The sequence below is a fragment of the Onychomys torridus genome, chromosome 16 (assembly GCF_903995425.1).
Source record: "Onychomys torridus chromosome 16, mOncTor1.1, whole genome shotgun sequence".
NCBI lineage: Eukaryota > Metazoa > Chordata > Mammalia > Rodentia > Cricetidae > Onychomys > Onychomys torridus.
The window spans coordinates 38,972,722-38,991,722 of NC_050458.1; the positions used below are offsets into that span (position 1 = coordinate 38,972,722).

A 19,001-nucleotide genomic window follows, 5' to 3' on the forward strand; every position below is an offset into this window, starting at 1 on the left:
GCATGATAATTCACGCCTTTAATCCCAGGAAGTGATGACAAGAAGCAGAAAGGTATTTAAGGCATGAGGACCAGGAACTAGCCTGGTTAAGTTTTCAGGCTTTCGAAAAGCAGTTCAGCTGAGATCCATTTGGATAAGGACTCAGAAGTTTCCAGTTTGAGGAAACAGGATCAGCTGAGGAACAACAAGGCTGTGGCTTGTTCTGCTTCTCTGATCTTCCAGCTTTAACCCAATACCTAGCTCCAGGTTTGTTTTTATTAGTACCTTTAAGATTCATGCTACAATCAGGTATTTTACTTTGCTTCTTTTAATGTTCTGTAAAGACACAACACACAGTACATGTAGTAAGAAGGCTGAGTACAAAATAAACACACCCATGCACATTTATGTGTGTGCAGTAAGTACTGTGCATGGAACACAGGCATTGGAGAGTGCTGGGCTCTTAGATAGATCCCTGGTCAAAAATGAACTTTTTAATCTAGGCTAAAAAACTTACAAATGTCGAGGATATGAAACAAATAGAGAATTATGTTAAGTGGAGATTGGGTGGAGACACATGAGCAATCACTGTACATTCTCTCCACTCTTTCATGTATTTCATGTATTTAGATAACAAAACATGGTGGTCTTAACCCATACATTAAGATATATTCACTACATCAAGGGCACTTCTCAGACCATGCTCTGACCAGATACCACTAGGATAACAGGGAACCTTTAAAAAACAAACAAAAAAAAATCAGCCAGATCTGGTACTTATACCTGTAACTTGTAATTCATGAGACTGAGGCAAAAGTATCATGACTCAGTCTGAGCTATATAGTAAGACTTTTTTTTTTCCCCAAAAAACTAAATATAAACACAAAGTAAGCAAACACACACATTGGAAAAGTAAGAACAGAAATCAATTTGCTGATTTAATTTTTCTTTAAGATTTTTTTTTTAATTTTATGGGTATAGGTGTTTTGTGTGCATGTATTTCTGTACATATGTGTGCCTAGTACCCACAAAGGCCAAAAGGTGTCAGATCCCTTGGTACTAGAGTTACAGATGATTGTGAACTACTGTGTGGGTGCTGGGAATCAAACCAACATCCTCTGAGGAACAAGTGCTCTTAACCACCAACCAATCTCTTCAGTCCCAATTAACAAATATTTTAAAACAAACATTTAACAATCTTTTCTTTAAAGATTTTTTTTTTATTTATGTATATATCTGTGTGGTTATCTGAGTGTATGCCACATGTACGTCTGTGCCCATGGAAGCCAGAAGAGGGTGTCAGATGAACTAGAGTTAGAATTATAAGTGGTTGTGAGGCCTTCCACCAAATGGGTACTGGGAACCAAACTTGGGTCTTCTGGAAGAGCAAAAAGTACCCTTAACAGCTCAGCCATCTTTCTAGCTTCCACATTTAACAATCTTAAGTCACTGAACATCTTAAAAACAAACATATAAGCAAGCCCACCTCATTTCCGTCCCTTGCCACAAAAAGTACAATAGGAGATAGGTCTCAAGATGAGAAAAAAAGTAAGTCTAGTTAGACTACTAGATTAAGAAACACTAACCCAGCAATTGACGCGCAGGCAGGCAAGGCCAGCCTGGTCTAGTAAGATTCAGGACAGCCAGGACTACAAAGAGACCCTGTCTCAAAAAACTATTTAAAAAAAAACAACAAACAAACGAAAAAACCAGACAGACAAGTATCTGTATCATGAGTGTCACATATACAAAGGGGACAGGGAACATGCACAACTGACATGGCAGACACAGGGCTAAAGTAGCAAAGATTCAAGATTAATAAAGGAAAACAGATGTATTAGAAATGTCAGCAAAGCATTGGAGCACACACCTGTACTCCCAGAACTTGACAGGCCAGGCAAAAGAACACAGTGTTGAAGGTCAGCCTAGGCTACAAACAAGACCAAGCTCACCCAAAAAGAAAGCAAAAGACATAGTCCCTATGCAAGAATAAGATAAAATGGATACAAGTGAGAGGTATTTAATTTCATCAGTAATCAACATATCTAAAACAAGCTATTTGCTACAGATGGTTGCTATCCTATAAAATAATAAACAGCCCAATACCTTGACAGGCATTATATGTTACTATCAGAACTAGTGTGTAATCAGATGGAAAACATACCAGCCTGATGAGTCCTGCACTAACATATTTCCACTTGGCAACATGGAAAGACCGGTCTCTTATTTTTTAAGCAAACCTGGAGTTTATTAAGGTCTTAGTTTTTACACAGATTAGTACAGGTTAGTTAAGGGGTTGGTCAGGAAGCAAGGGAAGAGGGAGAAAAGCAGGGGAAGGAGGAGGAAGAGAGGAACAAGCTTAAGAAAAGGACAGGATGTGGGCTTCTTCAGAGAGGATGCCCTAGAAAGACACCTTCAACATAAGGCTGGATGAAATGGCCAAGTTCACCCATTGTGAAAGAATTAAGTTCTACTGAGAAGGTGTTAAGGTTAAGTCCTGGGATATAAAGGATTGTTTTTCCCACTATTTGACAATGTAATTTAAATTCTCTCAAATTAGAGAACATTTCATTACTTTGAAAAAAACTAAATCCATTCAAATGAGCTCCTAATTAACCCAACTGATGAGCCCTACACTCTGTTACTCATTTTTGCCTATGTTCTTCGGAAGAGCTCTACACGGTTAGGTTTTATGCTGGCTGATCACCACACATTTACACAAACTGACTACTTCAAACTGTCATTCAGCCATGTCCTCTACATAGGATCTGATTTACATGCTTGCTCTGTCTCTTTCTCCTGTGTCCAAGTAGTAATAACCATAATCCCTGACCTCTGTAATCTCCACAGTCCATTTTTTGATTTCTTACAAAAACACCACACCACAATTTTCAAAGTGCCAGGTAAGAGTCCAATTCTTTCTCTTCTGTTACTTTATTCTCCTGTTACCTGATTTTCTCTAATTTCTAGAAGCCAACTTTACATCAACTGTAGTACAAATCTTGGTTCATTTCTAATTTAGGAACTTGAACCTAAAACTTTCTCTAAATATTTCACCCAGATGGACACCTGTAATCCCAGTACTTGGGTGTGAAGACAGGAGGATCAGAAGTTCAAGGCCAGCAGACAAAATGAACTCTATCTCATACAACCATGACCACCAAAAACGAAACAAAAACCTACTGACAAGCAACCTTTAATGATTTCTGTAATTCTGGAAATATGCATTTTAAGCATTAAGGAGTCTTTTAAGGCTGAAGAATGTAGCTATTTTAAATAAAAAACAAACTACAGTGAATGCTAGACCTAAACTATCCAATAAAGTACAGTAAAAACTCTACTAAATGACTTCTTTTGTTTTCATCTCCTCAGTTAGTGGATACAATGCATGTGACATACCTAAGGAAAGCTATCTTTAAGCTTTGTAAAGCAGAAGCTGCATGAGCTTTGGACACTTTGAAACACGATGGGCAGCTTGGACCCAAGGGGGCTTACTAATAGCCAAATGACCCTGTTCTAATTGCTCTGCAAACTACTTCTACTTTTCTTTTTCTCTGGTCATATCTGCCTTGCAACCTCCTATTTTCAAGATGGGGGAATATTAAACTCTCATACTATAAAGACTTAGAAGTCTAAATAAATCTAAAACCATTACGGTCTTCATTATAACAGAGGAGCTCTGGATGACCTTTGATATTAGTTTAGCAAATCTATCAAAATACCACAAACACTTCAATCAAATACAGTCAGGAACAATAGTGGTAAATGATAGTAAAATGGAGCTTCATTCAGACACAATAAATATCAATTGCTTTGCTGATTTCATTATCAACAAGATAAAGTGTAGAATTTCTACCAAGACACAAGGTCCAGTTTCCCTTACACATATTTAAAACAACCAAATACAATAGACTAATATATAAATTAATATCATTACCAGAAATTTTTTAAATATTTTTTATTCTCTGATACATGAGTAGTAAATAACTCTCATTTCTCCATTTGTCAAAAAAGAATCCTTAATTGAACTACAGAGAAAAATGAATGATTAATAACCAACTTATGGCAATTCTTTTTGGGAGGTGAGGGTTGGGAGTTTGAGACAAGTTTTCTCTGTGGAACAGCTCTGACCATCCTGGAACTCAATTTGTAGACCAGGCTAGCCTCAAACTCACAGAGATCCGCCTGCCTCTGCCTCCCAAGTGCTGGGATTAAAAGCGTGTGGTGCCACCACTACCACCAGACTTTATGGTCATTTCTTAATTTCAATGCAAAACAGAAACAAAGTATCATCTCAGTGAAATTATTGTATACTTAAAAAATACATTTGTGTATGCATACATGTATGTATGTTGCCACACATTAGGGTACACACATTAGCCATAAGGCATTTATATCAATATATTTAAATGTTTGTGAATAGAATTAAGGCCATCAAGATTTTTTTCTTAAAAGCCCTTTCTCCTCCAAATAAAGACTGGGAAGTCCATCTTCAGGCAATTGCTAATAGAGATGAGATAGGAAGGGGTATAGTCAGAGTCTGAATAGATAGTTCAAGAATGAAGTACTTACTCTAACACTTCATAGTTGGACTTCTTCTCGAGGGCATTGCCCCGCATCTCCCAGTAGGATCTCCTGAAATCAGGGAACACAAAAACTGACATGTGTATATAAGGAATGTTTAGGCTGTTGAATAATAAACAATTGAGAAAGACAGATCCAAATAATATTTAAGTAATACGCAATCCTCTCTCAATTTAATCATGATTTTACTGGTAATTTTATAAAGAAGAAAGTACCTAGAAAACAAAACAAAACACAGAATCAATGTAGTGTTACCACCTACCTAATTTCCAGACAACCCAACTTCAAAGCTATTTCTTGGTCTACTTGATCAGCTATCTCTAGCATGTAGTCACTCTTCACCTGAAATAAAGGAATGGGGAACAAGAATGTGTTCAATATGATCAATCTCTAAATATTTGCTGAATACTTTTTATATATTTGTCCACATTCTATCAACAATTGTGCTGAATTCTGGATATAAAATAAGCAATACCAAAAATAACTAAAGACCTAAGTCTTCGATGCGCATGTACATGCATGTTCTAAGGTATAAGTTAAGTGTGCAGGTGAGAGGAGAACTCTGTGGAACTGCTTGTCTCTGTCTACCTTTACATGGATTCCAGGAACTTAACTCAGGTTGCCAGGCTTACATGGCAAGCATCATTACCAACTGAGCCTTTTACCAAAGCAGGCTTGTACAGTTTAAGAATGTGTACCTGTATGTAGCTTTTAACAACGGATACATGGCACTACAACAATGCTCTACTGCAGGAATGAGCACCAAGAGCTATATTTCTACTAAACTGCTGCACAATTTTTCTCTGAGCAACAACCCCAGTTCTCAAAGCATTTGGGGGGCTCAAAGCCAAGGACCACAAAAATTCATGTACTTCAAAACCCACTGTGCAACCTCAAAGTCCCCACCAAACTGTCCACTCTGTGTTATTAATTTGCAAAGCAACACACCTGAAGTCTAACATAAAAGAACACTGGAGACACCTCTGGCAATAAACATACTCAATTAAACACAGAGCCAAATGTAGTAACACAATCCTGCCATCCCACAGTGAGTCTTTATCTCAAAACACTAAAAAACACACCAACAAGATGTCTGAGCAAATAAAAGCGTCTGTTGCACAGGCCCAATTACCTGATTTTGATCCCAGGAATCCACAGCAGAGAGAGAAAAGGGACTTCTGAAAGCTGTCCTCTGTCTTTCACACACATATTGTGGCACATGATGCCAACATTCACAAATATAAACCACACACATGCAAATAATAAATTTAAATACACACACACACACACACACACACACACACACACACACACACACACCACTCGTGAATGACATCAGTATATCTGAATACCTGTCAGCATGAAGACATTTGCAAAGCTGTAATGCACACAATCTCCTCACAGATTTGCATTTAAGAGGCCAAAATCTGCAGTTGATTTTGAAGACAGGGGTCATGTACGCTGAACCTAGAGTAGAAAACTGTCTGCCCTCCCTCACAACGTATCTGTATTACCAAAATCTATAATCAATTACATTATGGGCAACACCAACACATACTTGTCAAAACTGGTTTCTTCTCTTGCTATACACCTACTTTTTCATTGTCTTCAATTTTGTATTTTGGTCTTCAAAGCCTAAAATAATGACTTTCTGGCTCCTTGAAGAAAAAGCTCATTGACTACTGCCCCAAAAAACTTTCAACTATTATCTCCCAGTCTACCAGCTTCTAGCTCAAGGATCTTGATCCCATTCCTCACACAGCCATCACTGTGAGCTTTCCTTGCAAAACCTCCAAGTCCCTGCCACTGCTTACCTACTTTAATTGCTTGGGCAAAACAACCTGTATGAGCCCAAACACCCTTACTCTAAGCTTACTGCTGAGCAGCTAGAATAATGCAGTATAAGCTTCACTTATTCACAACTCCCACAGGGACTTCCTACTTTCATAGAGAGAGGAAAGCCAAAGTTCAGCGGCTTTCAGTCACCCAGGGCAGGTTTCAGAGGTACCACTGCAGACTTTCAATGCCATAATGACGAATGTCCAGTGGATCAATTACTGCAATTTCTAAGTACTATTCACAGGTAGGAAAATCAATCTAGTGTACTAAGTCACTCATTAAAGCCAAATGTATATTTAGTTGGGGGGGGGGGAGAACACGAGAACAATCTTCAAGGGAAACACCCTCCAAAATTCAGAGCAGTCAGTTCACAGCCTGAAACCACTTGTGGTCTGAAAACACTGCTGTACTCTTCAAACAGTTGAAAAGACTTTGTGCAATGTCCCTCTACTGGCACCCTCTGTCACAGCACTGCCTGCCTTCTGCTCCAGTGCTCTCTGCAGCCACTGAGCACAGTCACAACCATCCCGAGGTTGTGCTGTAAGATTCAGGGTTACCTTCACTGTTAATTTAAAAACTACAACTCCATTAATCCCATCAGAATGAATTGCTTTCATTTGTGAAATAAAGCAGATTGATCAAGCACTTCAGTATATATGTATACATATAAGAGTCATATATGGCACAATGACATTCCAGTCAATAAAATGACCACAAAACCAGTGTTTGTTCCTTAAGACCTGCATGGTGATATACCCATCTTAGTTTGTGCAAGTATTTTGTGATGTTTGCACAATGACAAAACTGCCCAAAGATGAATTTCTCAGAATATATCCCCATTATTAAATGATGTAGACTGTACCATACTTCAAACAGTATCTATACATACAGCTATCCATCCTCACACTGAGTTAATCTATTACAATGTTCATTCAGTCTGGACACCAGCATCTTCATAATCCCATCTTACTGCCTCAGAGAAAGCCTGAAGGTTACAGATGATCACAGAAGACTCACTATTTAAGGAACACCTACTAGGAGTAGTGTTTTATATAAATCACTTCTGATCCTTGTAATTATTCAGGGCAGCCTTTATTAGTTCTGCTTTATATACAAAAAGCTCACAAGACAATTTACAAAGGGTCTCAAAAACAATTAAAGAGACAGAGCTTAAAATCTAGATGTATCAATCTCCAAACCTGCAGCTTTGACCACACATTCATTTTCTTGTGCACTTGCACAATGTACCTGAGACTCTGAATAACCAATGACACTGGCAAAGCACACAGGAAAGGGGTGACTGCAACAACATTTGACACTTTTATTTCTTTTAAAGTGTTAGGTGCTTGGTGAGCTATCATAAAAGCAGACACATACATAACAAGGTAGTTATTTAGCAATTTTTAAAAAATAAAAAGTGTTGAATAAGAGAACTGCAGACAAGTGTTGACAACAGACTGGAAGGGTCATAGAAACACAGAGATGATGTGTCATCTCAGAGCACCAACTCACACCTGCTTTGTCGTTAGCAGATGGGAATATTTGATCTTCAGTGGCCTGGCACTGTCTCCAGTCAGTGTTTAGAGTGAACAGGAGGCACATGGTGAAGCCATCTATACCTCCAGGCATCAGACATGGCATTACAGGTTTTTGAGTTTGCCCTGCTGATTTTCCATCTTGCTTTGGTCCAGTATTTCACCACTATGTCCCCTTCCCCACTTTTGGAATGGTAATGTATATCTGTGTCACTATTGTGCTGGAAGTGTGTGAAATGCTTTATGAGTTTACAGGGTTACAGTTAAGAGACTGCCTTGAGTCTCTGAAGAGACTTTGAGCTTTTAAAATGTACTGGCACTAAAAGATGATGGAGACTTCTGAAGGTAGACTAAATGCATTTTGCATTATGATATGACTATAAGCCTATGGGGGCCAGGAGTGGAATGTGATAGTAGGAATGAGAATGGCCTCCAGAGACTCATTATGTTTGAATTCTTGGCCCCTAGTTTGTGGAAGTATTTGGGAAGGATTAGGAGGTGTGGCCTCGTTGGAGGAGGTGTGTCACTGGGGGTGGGCTTTCAAAAGCTCATACTATGCCTTGTACTTGCAGATCAAGATATAAACTTGCAGCTATTGTTCCAGAGTCATGCATATCTGTTTGCTGCCATGTTCTCCACCAATGGTCACTTAGTCTCACCCTCTGAAACTGTGAGCCCCAAATAAACTCTCTTCTATACATTGCATTGGTCATGGTGTCTTCTCACAGAAAAAGGAAAGTAACTAAGACATGCCACAAGTAATTGCCTTTGGCTTTTTTAATGAGCAGTCTCATCTCCCTTTATTATGAAACTTGGAATGAAAAATTATACAAGTTCACTGACAGCAATTTCTACACGACAAACTGACTGACGTTCAAGCATAATTACTGAACAATGGTCATAGGCCTATTGTCCACATACAATACAAGCATCTTTCAAGATGTGCCCAAGCATACAAAAATTGAAGAAGTAGAAAAAATAAGTTTTCAGGAGCTAACACACTCTTTTAACACTGAACTACTCCATATTTATAGTCTCTCAAATACAAGGTTTAATAGTACTCTAAAATAAAAATCACAAAATAAAGATGACTCAAAGAAACAAAGCAGCATATGAAAGAGTTTTTATACCTGTTGATAGAAGAAATTTAATGTTGGTTTATCTTCAGTAAACTGGTTTAGAAATCCTTTTGGCAAGTAACGAATTCTTAACTCATATCTGAAAGATGATTTACAAAACACAATGATTAGAAATAAATGATTTTCTCAATTACAATTTACAACTACCTTATTATTTTGAGTACCTCATCGCCAACTAACTTAGAAACACAATTTTGAAAGTAAGATCACATACAGCAATTCAATAGACAAACCTCATGTGCCTATGCAGCAGGTGCTACAATTTAGTCACTCTGTGATAAGACAGAACATGAAGACAATGAAGGCCTGCACCCCACATCCCACAGCTCGCAGGTCACAGGTGAGGTGCCCCAACTCTGTCCCATTCTCAAACACCCCCCCAGCTAATTTACACCAGGGACTGCATACTGTGTTTGTAGTATCTGGTGTTTCATTCAGCAACATGCAAATGAGAGGATATGCACAGTTCCATCCTCTTTGGAGGGCATACACAAAAAGGAATGACACATTATTTATCCTCAAAACTGACTGTGGCCATGGGAATTGTTTCAACTTTTTGACTGCTAAAATAATGCTACTATGAAAACTCATTTTTTTTGTTTGTTTGTTTGTTTGTTTTGAGACCTGACTGAGCTCACAATGCAGAGCAGGTTGGCCTCAAACTCACAAAGATCTATATCTGCCTCTGTGAAGTCCTGGAATCAAAGGTGTATACTACCACATCCAGATGATTTCTAAAATTTTTATATTGTTTCTTTTCTCTGTGTGTGGTTTTATAAGACAGGGTTTCTCTGTGTAACAGCTCTGACTGTCCTAGATCTCGCTTTATAGACCAGGCTGGCCTTGAGATCCACCTGCCTCTGCCTCCCTAGTGCTGGGATTAAACCCTAACCCTAACCCTCTTAAAAGAGAACAACTGGCAAACAATTAAGTTCTACATCACTTCTGCCCCCAAGACAGCACTCAGTAACTCAAGATAGATATGCTGCACTGGGCAGGTGTTTAAAGAAGCATTACAGGTGATATTAATTCTCAAGGGAGGACTTACTGGGAACTACCTACTTATGTGCACTGTTTCTCATCAATAATAATGAAAGTGAAGAGGTATAGTCCTTGGCTTTCTGCATCTAGGAAATTTGCTCAGCAAGTTTCAAAGCCACAGGATTCTTCACTGTGAGTGTCCTGTCAGCTATAGTTAAGGAAAAGGTCCCCAATCAAACACTGCCTGGTCTCGCTCTACACAAAACATTCTGATGCTGACTCTAGGTATCAGCTACAGAAAACAACTAGAAACTTAGAAATCTGTCAGCATTTTACACAGGTCTTTTTATAAGAACAGGGGCCCTTGATCAAGAAGACTGCCTACAATGGATCTGTGCCATGCCACTAACTCACTGTCAGCCATCATGTCAATGAGACTCAATTCCCTCACCAAGATGCTAGAGAAATAAATGAGCATGTAAACACAACTATGGAACAGCCATCGGCATACCACCATAAATGGCCTCTAAGGTGGGTCATGTTACCCACTACTCAACAAACACTGAAGAGAGGCAGGGTGCTAGCTCTCAAAAAGTTATGTCTTTGTGCAAGCTAGAGAACCAACATAAATAAATCTAAGTGTTCAAGTGCTAAAGGACACTCAGAGGCATTCTGAGGCACTGACCCCTGAGCTGAAGGAAATGAGGAAGGATGTTATAGGTCACTTGAGAGGGCAAGTGCAGCTAGAACAGAAGAAGACAAGTCTGAGCAGAAAAAAGGATCCAGGGAGAAGTTGGGTCACACAATCCTCTGCAACGTCTGACTATAGAGCTTTCTCAAGGAGAAAGGACGGCACTATCATGTCCTGAGCAGAGAAATAATATCACAAGGTTAAAGTTTCTTTTGACTAGGCCCACCATGAAGAGGCAGTATGGGCCAAGGAGGGAAGTGAGAGAAATAGGAGGTTTGCAACTCACTAAGAAATATTGATTCCATCATTGCCTATATATATATAAATGTTGAATGCCATTTATTGAAGGAGGGAGGAGATCTTAAATACAGGGTTACAGCACAATGGGAGACCCTGGAGGGCAGAAGTTCACTACTGATGTTTTACAATCTTGCATCTAAGCTGTTAACAACCAATATGCAAGATACACAAACAAGGAACTTCCCGTAAGCATTCAGGAGGATGGAACTCAGCAGGGAACTAGCATAAGGAGGATATCAAGGTCAAGGTCAGCAAGCAAGGCAACAGTTAAAAGAAAGAAGAATCCACTAACCAGTGGTTTTAACCAGCTATGGACACAGTAAATTAAGAGACTCCTACACCTCACATGGTAACTACTGAATCAGATTCTCTGGGTTTGGAACTAGGGAATCTGTAGTTTGGCAAGCACCACAGAAAAATTCCCAGCACTGTTGTGGAATATTTGTACACTGTGTGGATATGTATTGTAAGGGTTCTGTCCTTAATTACGTCATCAGCCGTTCCAGGTCCAGCCTAAAAAGTGGGCAAGCCCACTGTGTGTCTCCCTTTTCTCTTTCCGCTCTCTTCCCTCCATGTGCCCCCCCCCCCCTCTCTCTCTCTCTCTCTCTCTCTCTCTCTCTCTCTCCCCACCTCCCAATAAAGCTCTAAAAAGGTAACTATGGCTGGTGACTCCAGCACTCTTGCTCCATTGGCATGGCTGCCGCCAGCAGCAGTGCCGTTTAGCATGTATTGCTGTGACTGGTGTAATTAAAAGCTGAATGTCAAAAAAAAAAAGGAAAAGAAATATTGACAAGTTAATATTCACCCCTTTCCATACACACACACACCCTGCACAGTCACATGCAAATTAACTATAGCTATTAGGAAGCAATAAAGAATGTAGATGTAGAATTCCTCTCCAGTAAAAACATGTAAGTGCAAGCATGAGGAGAATAAGCAAGAGGACACCATGACTCCACCCAAAGAGGAACTAAATCCACTTTGCTTGTATACAGAAAAGCAAGGCCGCCACTAAAGGATTCTGTACTCTGTTGGGACACAGTACACTGAGTGAATCTTACAAAAACTATTTTTTCAAAGTGCTCTAATTTAATCCCAGTCTTATTTTATTCTAATCAGTGATCCTTAGCCTGTGACACAAGACACCCACATCCTACTTCCCCACGCCTCCTCTTCACAAAGCTCAGGGTTTTCTTTACACGTCTGTTACCATGCTAAGAGCTATGTTGCTTCTCCACGGATTTCCAAAGACCAGTTAAATATAACATGCCCCAAATAAAGTTATCCTTTGTTACTGCTTCAAAGCAATCTGGTCTTGTAGTGCCACTGGTATCTTGCTTCCTAGAGCTCACACCAATTTTAAGCATAAGACGCCTACAAGTTAAGCTTTTTCAGAAAAAGCTAAAGTACACTAAAAAGATCTATTAGCCCTGATACTAAGACAGATTAGAACAAAGTACAGGTAAACAAAGTATTAAACAATACAGATAACCCTCACAAGCAATACAATATGGTGTGCAAAAACCCATTCTTACACATCCAATTAAAAAAACAAAACAGAGAAAGATGGAAACGCAAACACCCATCTAGTAAAAATTAACATACCAATCACTGCAAGGCAGACCCACTAACAGATGCTCTGACTGATGGATGATAGTGCAATGAAAACCACGCTCTCTGCATGGTCTCAGTGTCTCACAGAAAGGAAACAGTAACAGGAGAAACCTGAATGTCCCCACCACAGCCTAATGATCCCAACAGGGCTCCCTGGTAAATTTACTCTGCCAGGACAGGAGGTTCTCTGTGAGTTCAGGGCCAGCCTGTTTGAAATAGCAAGTTCTCCATGTCAGCCAGGGCTACATAGCAAGACCCTGTCTCAAAAAAAACAAAACAGAAAGAAAACTTTGACTGTATAAGTTTTAAAAAAAACAAATAATCTTAATGACAAAACAGCAGACAAACCCAAATCAAGAGCAGTCAAAACAAGCTAGACAATGTGTCAAAATCAGTCAGGGCACAGGCAGACTTAGAGCACTGAACTGGCACAATGGTACTCCCTCTGGATCACGATGTGTTACCGACAAGAGAAATGTAAGAAAAAAAATGCATGTGTCACAACATTAAGTATGAATGAGGACATTATAATCTTAAACAGAGAATCAGAGGCAGGATGTTTAAAAAACAAAACAAAACTAGTTGAATACATTAACATGTCATTTCCAAGCAGACTAATAATATAAACAATATAATTAATGTTGGAACAGCATAAAAAGAAACTTGTGTAAGGACCCACAACACATTCACTTCCCATTACCTTTTCTTGTTTGTTCATAGGGTCTTGCTATGAAATCCTAGTTAGGCAGAAACTCACTAGGTAGCCCAGGCTGGCCAGAAACTCAGGGCAATCCTCTTGCCTTAGCCTCTCAAGTACAGGGATTAAAGACATGTACCACCATGTCTGGCCACACAACTACATACATTCATTCCAAAAAGGATGAAGACATCAATTAAGGACAAAGACTCATCCAAACAGAGTAAAAAAGCATCATAAAAATGTTTACTTTTCTCATCTGGTGTGGTGGTATGCCTTTAATCTCAACACTTGGGAGGTATAAATGGGAGAATCTTTGTAAATTCTAGGCTAGTCTGGTATATATAGTGAGTTCCAGGCCAGCCAGGACTACACACTGAGAACCTGTATATGAATCAATGAAGGCAGGCAGGCAGGCAGGGAGGGAGGGAGGGAGGAATGGAGGGAGGGAGGGAGGGAGGGAGGGAGGGAGGGAGGGAGGGAGGGAGGGAGGGAGTTGCTCTTCTCATGATGCATGAGAACAAGTCAACATCCAATCCTGAATAAACACTTAAGAAATCCTCTGGTCAATGGGGAAACTTCAAGCAAAATCACCATATTAAATTAGAATGACACTATCAATATATTACCTTACTCCATTTTCAGTAAAGTATATTTTACTCTAGACCAATATAATCCCATGCACAAACAGAGCCAGAAACAGAGTGATGAGTATGACAGTTCCTGTGGGAGAAAGGTGAACAAACACAGACTCTGGGGTGGTGACACAGCTGAGCACTCAGAAATCAAAGCAATCCACCCCCTGGCATGGGGCAGTAGAGTATATTCACACTCTTAGGCAATACACTTGATGTTTTATGAAAGCCACTAAGAAAGCTGGAGGCTCAAATGGGGCAAGTGAAAAATCATAAAGAGTAAAAGCAGAGGAGGATGCAAGATCAAGAAAGTTAGAAAGAGATAGAGGGCTAGCTTACTCTACAAGTACCAAAGAGAGCATGAGAAAAAGAGACTCAGATTCCAAATACAAGTTGATGAAAATACTCCCAAGCTACACGGAAGAGTTTAGTAGAAGCTGAAACCTGAGAGGGACCACTGTCAGCAGAGCAGAAGGAAGAGAGGAGCAGTATGAGCCAAACTACAAAGGCAGCAAAACCTCTGGAGCTGGCCCTGCACATAGAAAAGCTTCACAGGGCATTTCTGAGCAGAAATGACTCAAACATTGAAATCAGACCCTCAAGAATCTAAGCAATGCCTTGAAGACTCTTGGCCCCACCCCACCACCCCTGCTCCTCTCTGTCCACCAACTTTAGGCTTTTACACAGCAAACTGCAGTAGTTTGCTGACTGGTTTCTCTGTGCCCCGTCTAAGGCCATGTGAAGACTGAATGGAGAGCAGGGACACAAGCACAAGCATGTACACATACACGTTACACCTCTACATCACAAGGGCGAGAGGGAAGAAGGAGGTATACTTCATCTTACATTCCCCATGCACATGAGTCTGCTTCCTCTAGTCATCGCTACAATGTTTTCAGCAATATTCAACTCTACATTCATGGGTTACTAATTTTTCAAACATCGAATCTTGTTTTACAAATAGTAATTCCTATTCTATTTTACTTGATTTAGAAGTAAACAACAGACAAACTGGTGCTCAAGAGACTGAAATTCCCTGAGCATAAATAAGGAGAATGAAGTTTCTCCCTAGGTGTCTGTGCAAAAAAAAGAAAAGAAAAGAATTGCAGCAAGTGAAAAACTGACATTATTTTTATTTGACATTTAGATATTTAATTTTTAAACATTAAATTGTCTGATTAAGTGTTTAGAAGTCAAATCTTCCTTCCGTATCATTTGATATAAAACAACCTAATTATATTCTCCAGGAATAGCTTGCTTACCCCAGTTATCTGACAGATTCAAAAATACACTGCATTCTCTGATGAACTATACAACTTACACAAAACTGTATAAATCTGTATTTCATCTAAATAAGCTGGCTTTTTCCCTGTTGATCCAGGCTGTTGTTTAAGGTACTGACTTTCCTGAATGTATACCTAAAAGTACAACATGGAAGAAGTCTACTTTTTAAAGATATACTTCTCTCAAAACTAAGTATTTTAGAGTTAAGTTTTTCAACTAAAAAGAGTCACTTACTCAAAAATTAATAGGTATTAACAGGAAAAGGATAAATGACTGGGAATTCTTTTAAAACTTAACTTCAGTTTTATTCCTGTTTGAGCAGAAATCACTGAGAGCTCACTCCCACTGCCGTCCTATATGTGAACAGCTGTGCACCATTCTTTTCAGGTAAGGTCACTGGACACGCTCTTAGCTCACTGATATGACCATCTGTCAGCTAGGACCTCTTCCTGGACAAGTCCAGCCCCACTGTATGAGAAGTCAACACTGGGTCACAAAGCAGCAGGCCCACTTACAGCGAAGTGCAAGCATCAAAGCACCGAGAACTGTGATCAACAAAGACCATGGTGACAGAAGACAAGGAAAGGGAAGAGACATGTTTAACTACATGTTCCAAAGAGATTGCTGGTTAGTAACTACTAGTCAATCTCCTCTACACAATGATCACAAGCAGCACAAAAGGTGACACACACATTATCCTCTTGTGCACATTTGAACGCACAAAGTGACCCAGCACAGTCACACCACAGTGGATTAGACTCTTACTTCCATTCCTCCGGTGGGTGGGCGAGTTCATATTTCTCCCTCACACTGGAGACTCCCATATCCACATGCAGCCAGTGAACTTCCTCTGATCGCAGATGACTGAGGCGAAATCCATAGCAGGCTACGTGCTTTACTTTGTGACTGTCCACTATCTTCTGAATGATGCCCTAAAACATACCCCCAGAGAAATGATGGTTACAGATCAACAAAAAAGTCTAGTTAGTTATGAGAAATCTTAATAAGCACATCATATAAAATAAAATTGTTACTTAATCCCAATTAGGAATTATTATTTCTCATGCAGCAATATTTTGATGAACAAGGAAAAACTTTGAGGAAAAAAAAACCAAAAAATATTCTCTTCCCAATTCTTTATTGGCAAACAAGGCAATATAAACATAAGACATTTCAGCAATTCTACCTTCACATCACCTCAATTCTGTCAGAGCAAACCAGACCCCTTAAGGTTCCACTTTCTGAAACAAGATCTTCTGAAAGACCAGGCTATAACATTAATATTTTTCTTCCCCCCACCCTCCAAGACAAGATTTCTCTGTGTAACTTTGCACCTTTCCTGGAACTCACTCTGTAGACCAGGCTGGCCTCAAACTCACAGAGAGCCGCCTGGCTCTGCCTCCCAAGAGCTGGGATTAAAGGTGTGCGCCACCACCACCCGGCATATCTTCCTTTAAAAACAAAACAATAACAACAAAAAAACTATGTTCGATAAATTGGTCATAATCAATTTGATCTGCTTTGTATATTTAGCATGTGGCAATTTTAAATGCCTCCAAACCCACTGCTTCTAACACTTACTATGCTCTCTGAGTTCAGGAGACAGATGCGTTATAATATGTCAACTGGAAAGGTGAAATTATCCCTGGGGCTATGAGAGGGCAAGCTTTAGAATGGTCTTGTTCCTTGTACCCACCACCATGGGGATGCCCAGGAAAAAGATACCCAAAATGATTGCAAATGTGTAAGCTGTGTAAGGGATGAGACTGAGTTACACGCTCCACTTTGTGTACAGGACATACAAAGTACAGCACACTGTACTATCTCTCCAGTGATGAAGAAAAATTTCTTAAAGGAAGCAGACATAACAATTAAAATATCAACAAAAGAAAATACCAGTTCTTAAAACTCTGCAAGATAACTCAGCAATTAAGGTCACTTGCTGTTCTTGCAGAGAACCTGGGTTTGGTTCCCAGCAAAACCCACAACTGTCTGTAATGCCAGTTTCGGGGAAACTGATACCTTCTTCTGACCTCCTCAGGCACTACAGGTACATGGTACACTAACATGTATGCAGATAAAACACTAACTCACATTTTTAAAAAGCTTTTCTTTTAATTTAGAAATTAACTGACACTTTAACTTATAATGTAAGGCAAAATTTTAAGTTTTATACTTACTAAGGAATTTATTATGGTCCAGTGCTATTAATAATACAATAAAAGATATTCTCAACTGTCTTGGCCACCTTCCATTACTGCGACCATGACCATGGCAACTCTTATAAAAGAAAGCATTTAACTGGGGGTTTGCTTGCAGTTTCAAAGATTTAGTCCATTATCATCTCTGCAGCATGCAGGCTGATGCTAAAATGGTAGCTAAGGAAGAGATTCTGCAATTGGCTTGGCTTCTGAAACCTCAAAGCCCATCCCCAGTGATGCACTTCCTCCAACAAGGCCACACCTCTTAGTGCTTCCAATCCTTTCAAATAGTGCCGCTCCCTGGTGACTAAGCATTCAAATATACCTAGCTTTTTGCAAAGAAAGTAGAGATTCTAACCCAGTTCCTCATGCTTGCACTGTTACTCACTGGCCATCTCCCAGGCCCTCAATGTTCTCTATTGAAAGGGGAAAGAAAGGGAGGTGGAGGGGAGGGAAAGGGAAGGAGGGGAGGGGAGGGAAAACAGGTACCATAAAAAACCAGTTAGGGATAGTGAGGATGTGTATGCTATTCTGTGTCATAGGACATGTCATGGCAAGCTCTGAGACTGAAGTGGATGGGGTCGGCTAGCTCCCTTTCAGATCTCCCAGTATGGAGTAGGAGGCCATGATCAACATGGGGAGTGTGACAAAGCATGGAAGAGACAAGAGGGATTAGACATGGCATCAGAGGAAACAAACAAAATAACAGGCTTCAAGAGTCTAAGACATATTCATAAGGAGAATGGATTCTCACCAAGATAGGAAAATATCTTCAGACTGCAGACCTCTGTGAAACTCAGACAGGCATAAGATTCCTTTCTGATGCAAAACCTAGGAAATTCCTGACAGCTGCTATAAATGACAGGACAGGTTGAATCCTATACAAGGTTATCTAACCACAGAGGGCCAGTTGGAGCTGTCCTCAGCCCAAGTTACAGTCTTAAATCCTGTGTTCTGACTGGGGTTTTTCCCCAAGGAAGGAACATAGGCTAACCTTAGTGACTCTCAAATCAAAGACCATTTGTATAGCTCTTCCTTACTAACCCAAGTCCCTCAGCTACAAGGTGCTTCTGCTCCAAAATACCTGAAGACACTCCTGTCTCCCTGTCCCACCTGCTAATCTATACCAATATATACTAACACTAGTCACACCAGTATGTCACAGGTGTCACATCACCACCTCCTTGCAGCTCAATAATATACACTTCATGTGTCAACCCAGCTCTAATCACCCTTTTATGTTCAGCTAGTCTCTCCTTCCTCACCGCATCTGTTAGATATAAAGCCCTGCAGAACACAAATTATTTCTTACACTGATATTTGTCACCATTCACATGCTATGGGGAATCAAATTCCAATGGGTGATGTCTCCAATGATCTTGTTAAAAGGTCACCTTCATATCCTTTTAGCTCATGTGTACCTACAGGAACCCACTTGTAGCAAACCAGATTTAGTGAGGAACTTAGTCCAGCTTTGCAGTGAGCACTGGGAGAAAGCAGGCTTCTAGTCTTGGTGTTTTAT

At 39.8% G+C, this 19,001-nt stretch overlaps 1 protein-coding gene across 15 annotated transcripts in view; it reads right to left on the reverse strand.

Annotated features, from left to right (window-relative positions):
• Nucleotides 1-19,001, reverse strand: part of Ptk2 (protein tyrosine kinase 2) — a 225,119-nt gene that overhangs the window by 114,041 nt on the left and 92,077 nt on the right. For all 15 annotated transcript variants that reach the window (XM_036208358.1, XM_036208351.1, XM_036208359.1 and 12 more), the window contains 4 exons: nt 16,044-16,210; nt 9,068-9,155; nt 4,826-4,905; nt 4,552-4,614 (listed from right to left, as the gene is read on the reverse strand). In XM_036208358.1, coding sequence (XP_036064251.1) covers nt 4,552-4,614; nt 4,826-4,905; nt 9,068-9,155; nt 16,044-16,210 — 398 coding nt within the window. The remainder of the gene's footprint in view (nt 1-4,551; nt 4,615-4,825; nt 4,906-9,067; nt 9,156-16,043; nt 16,211-19,001) is intronic.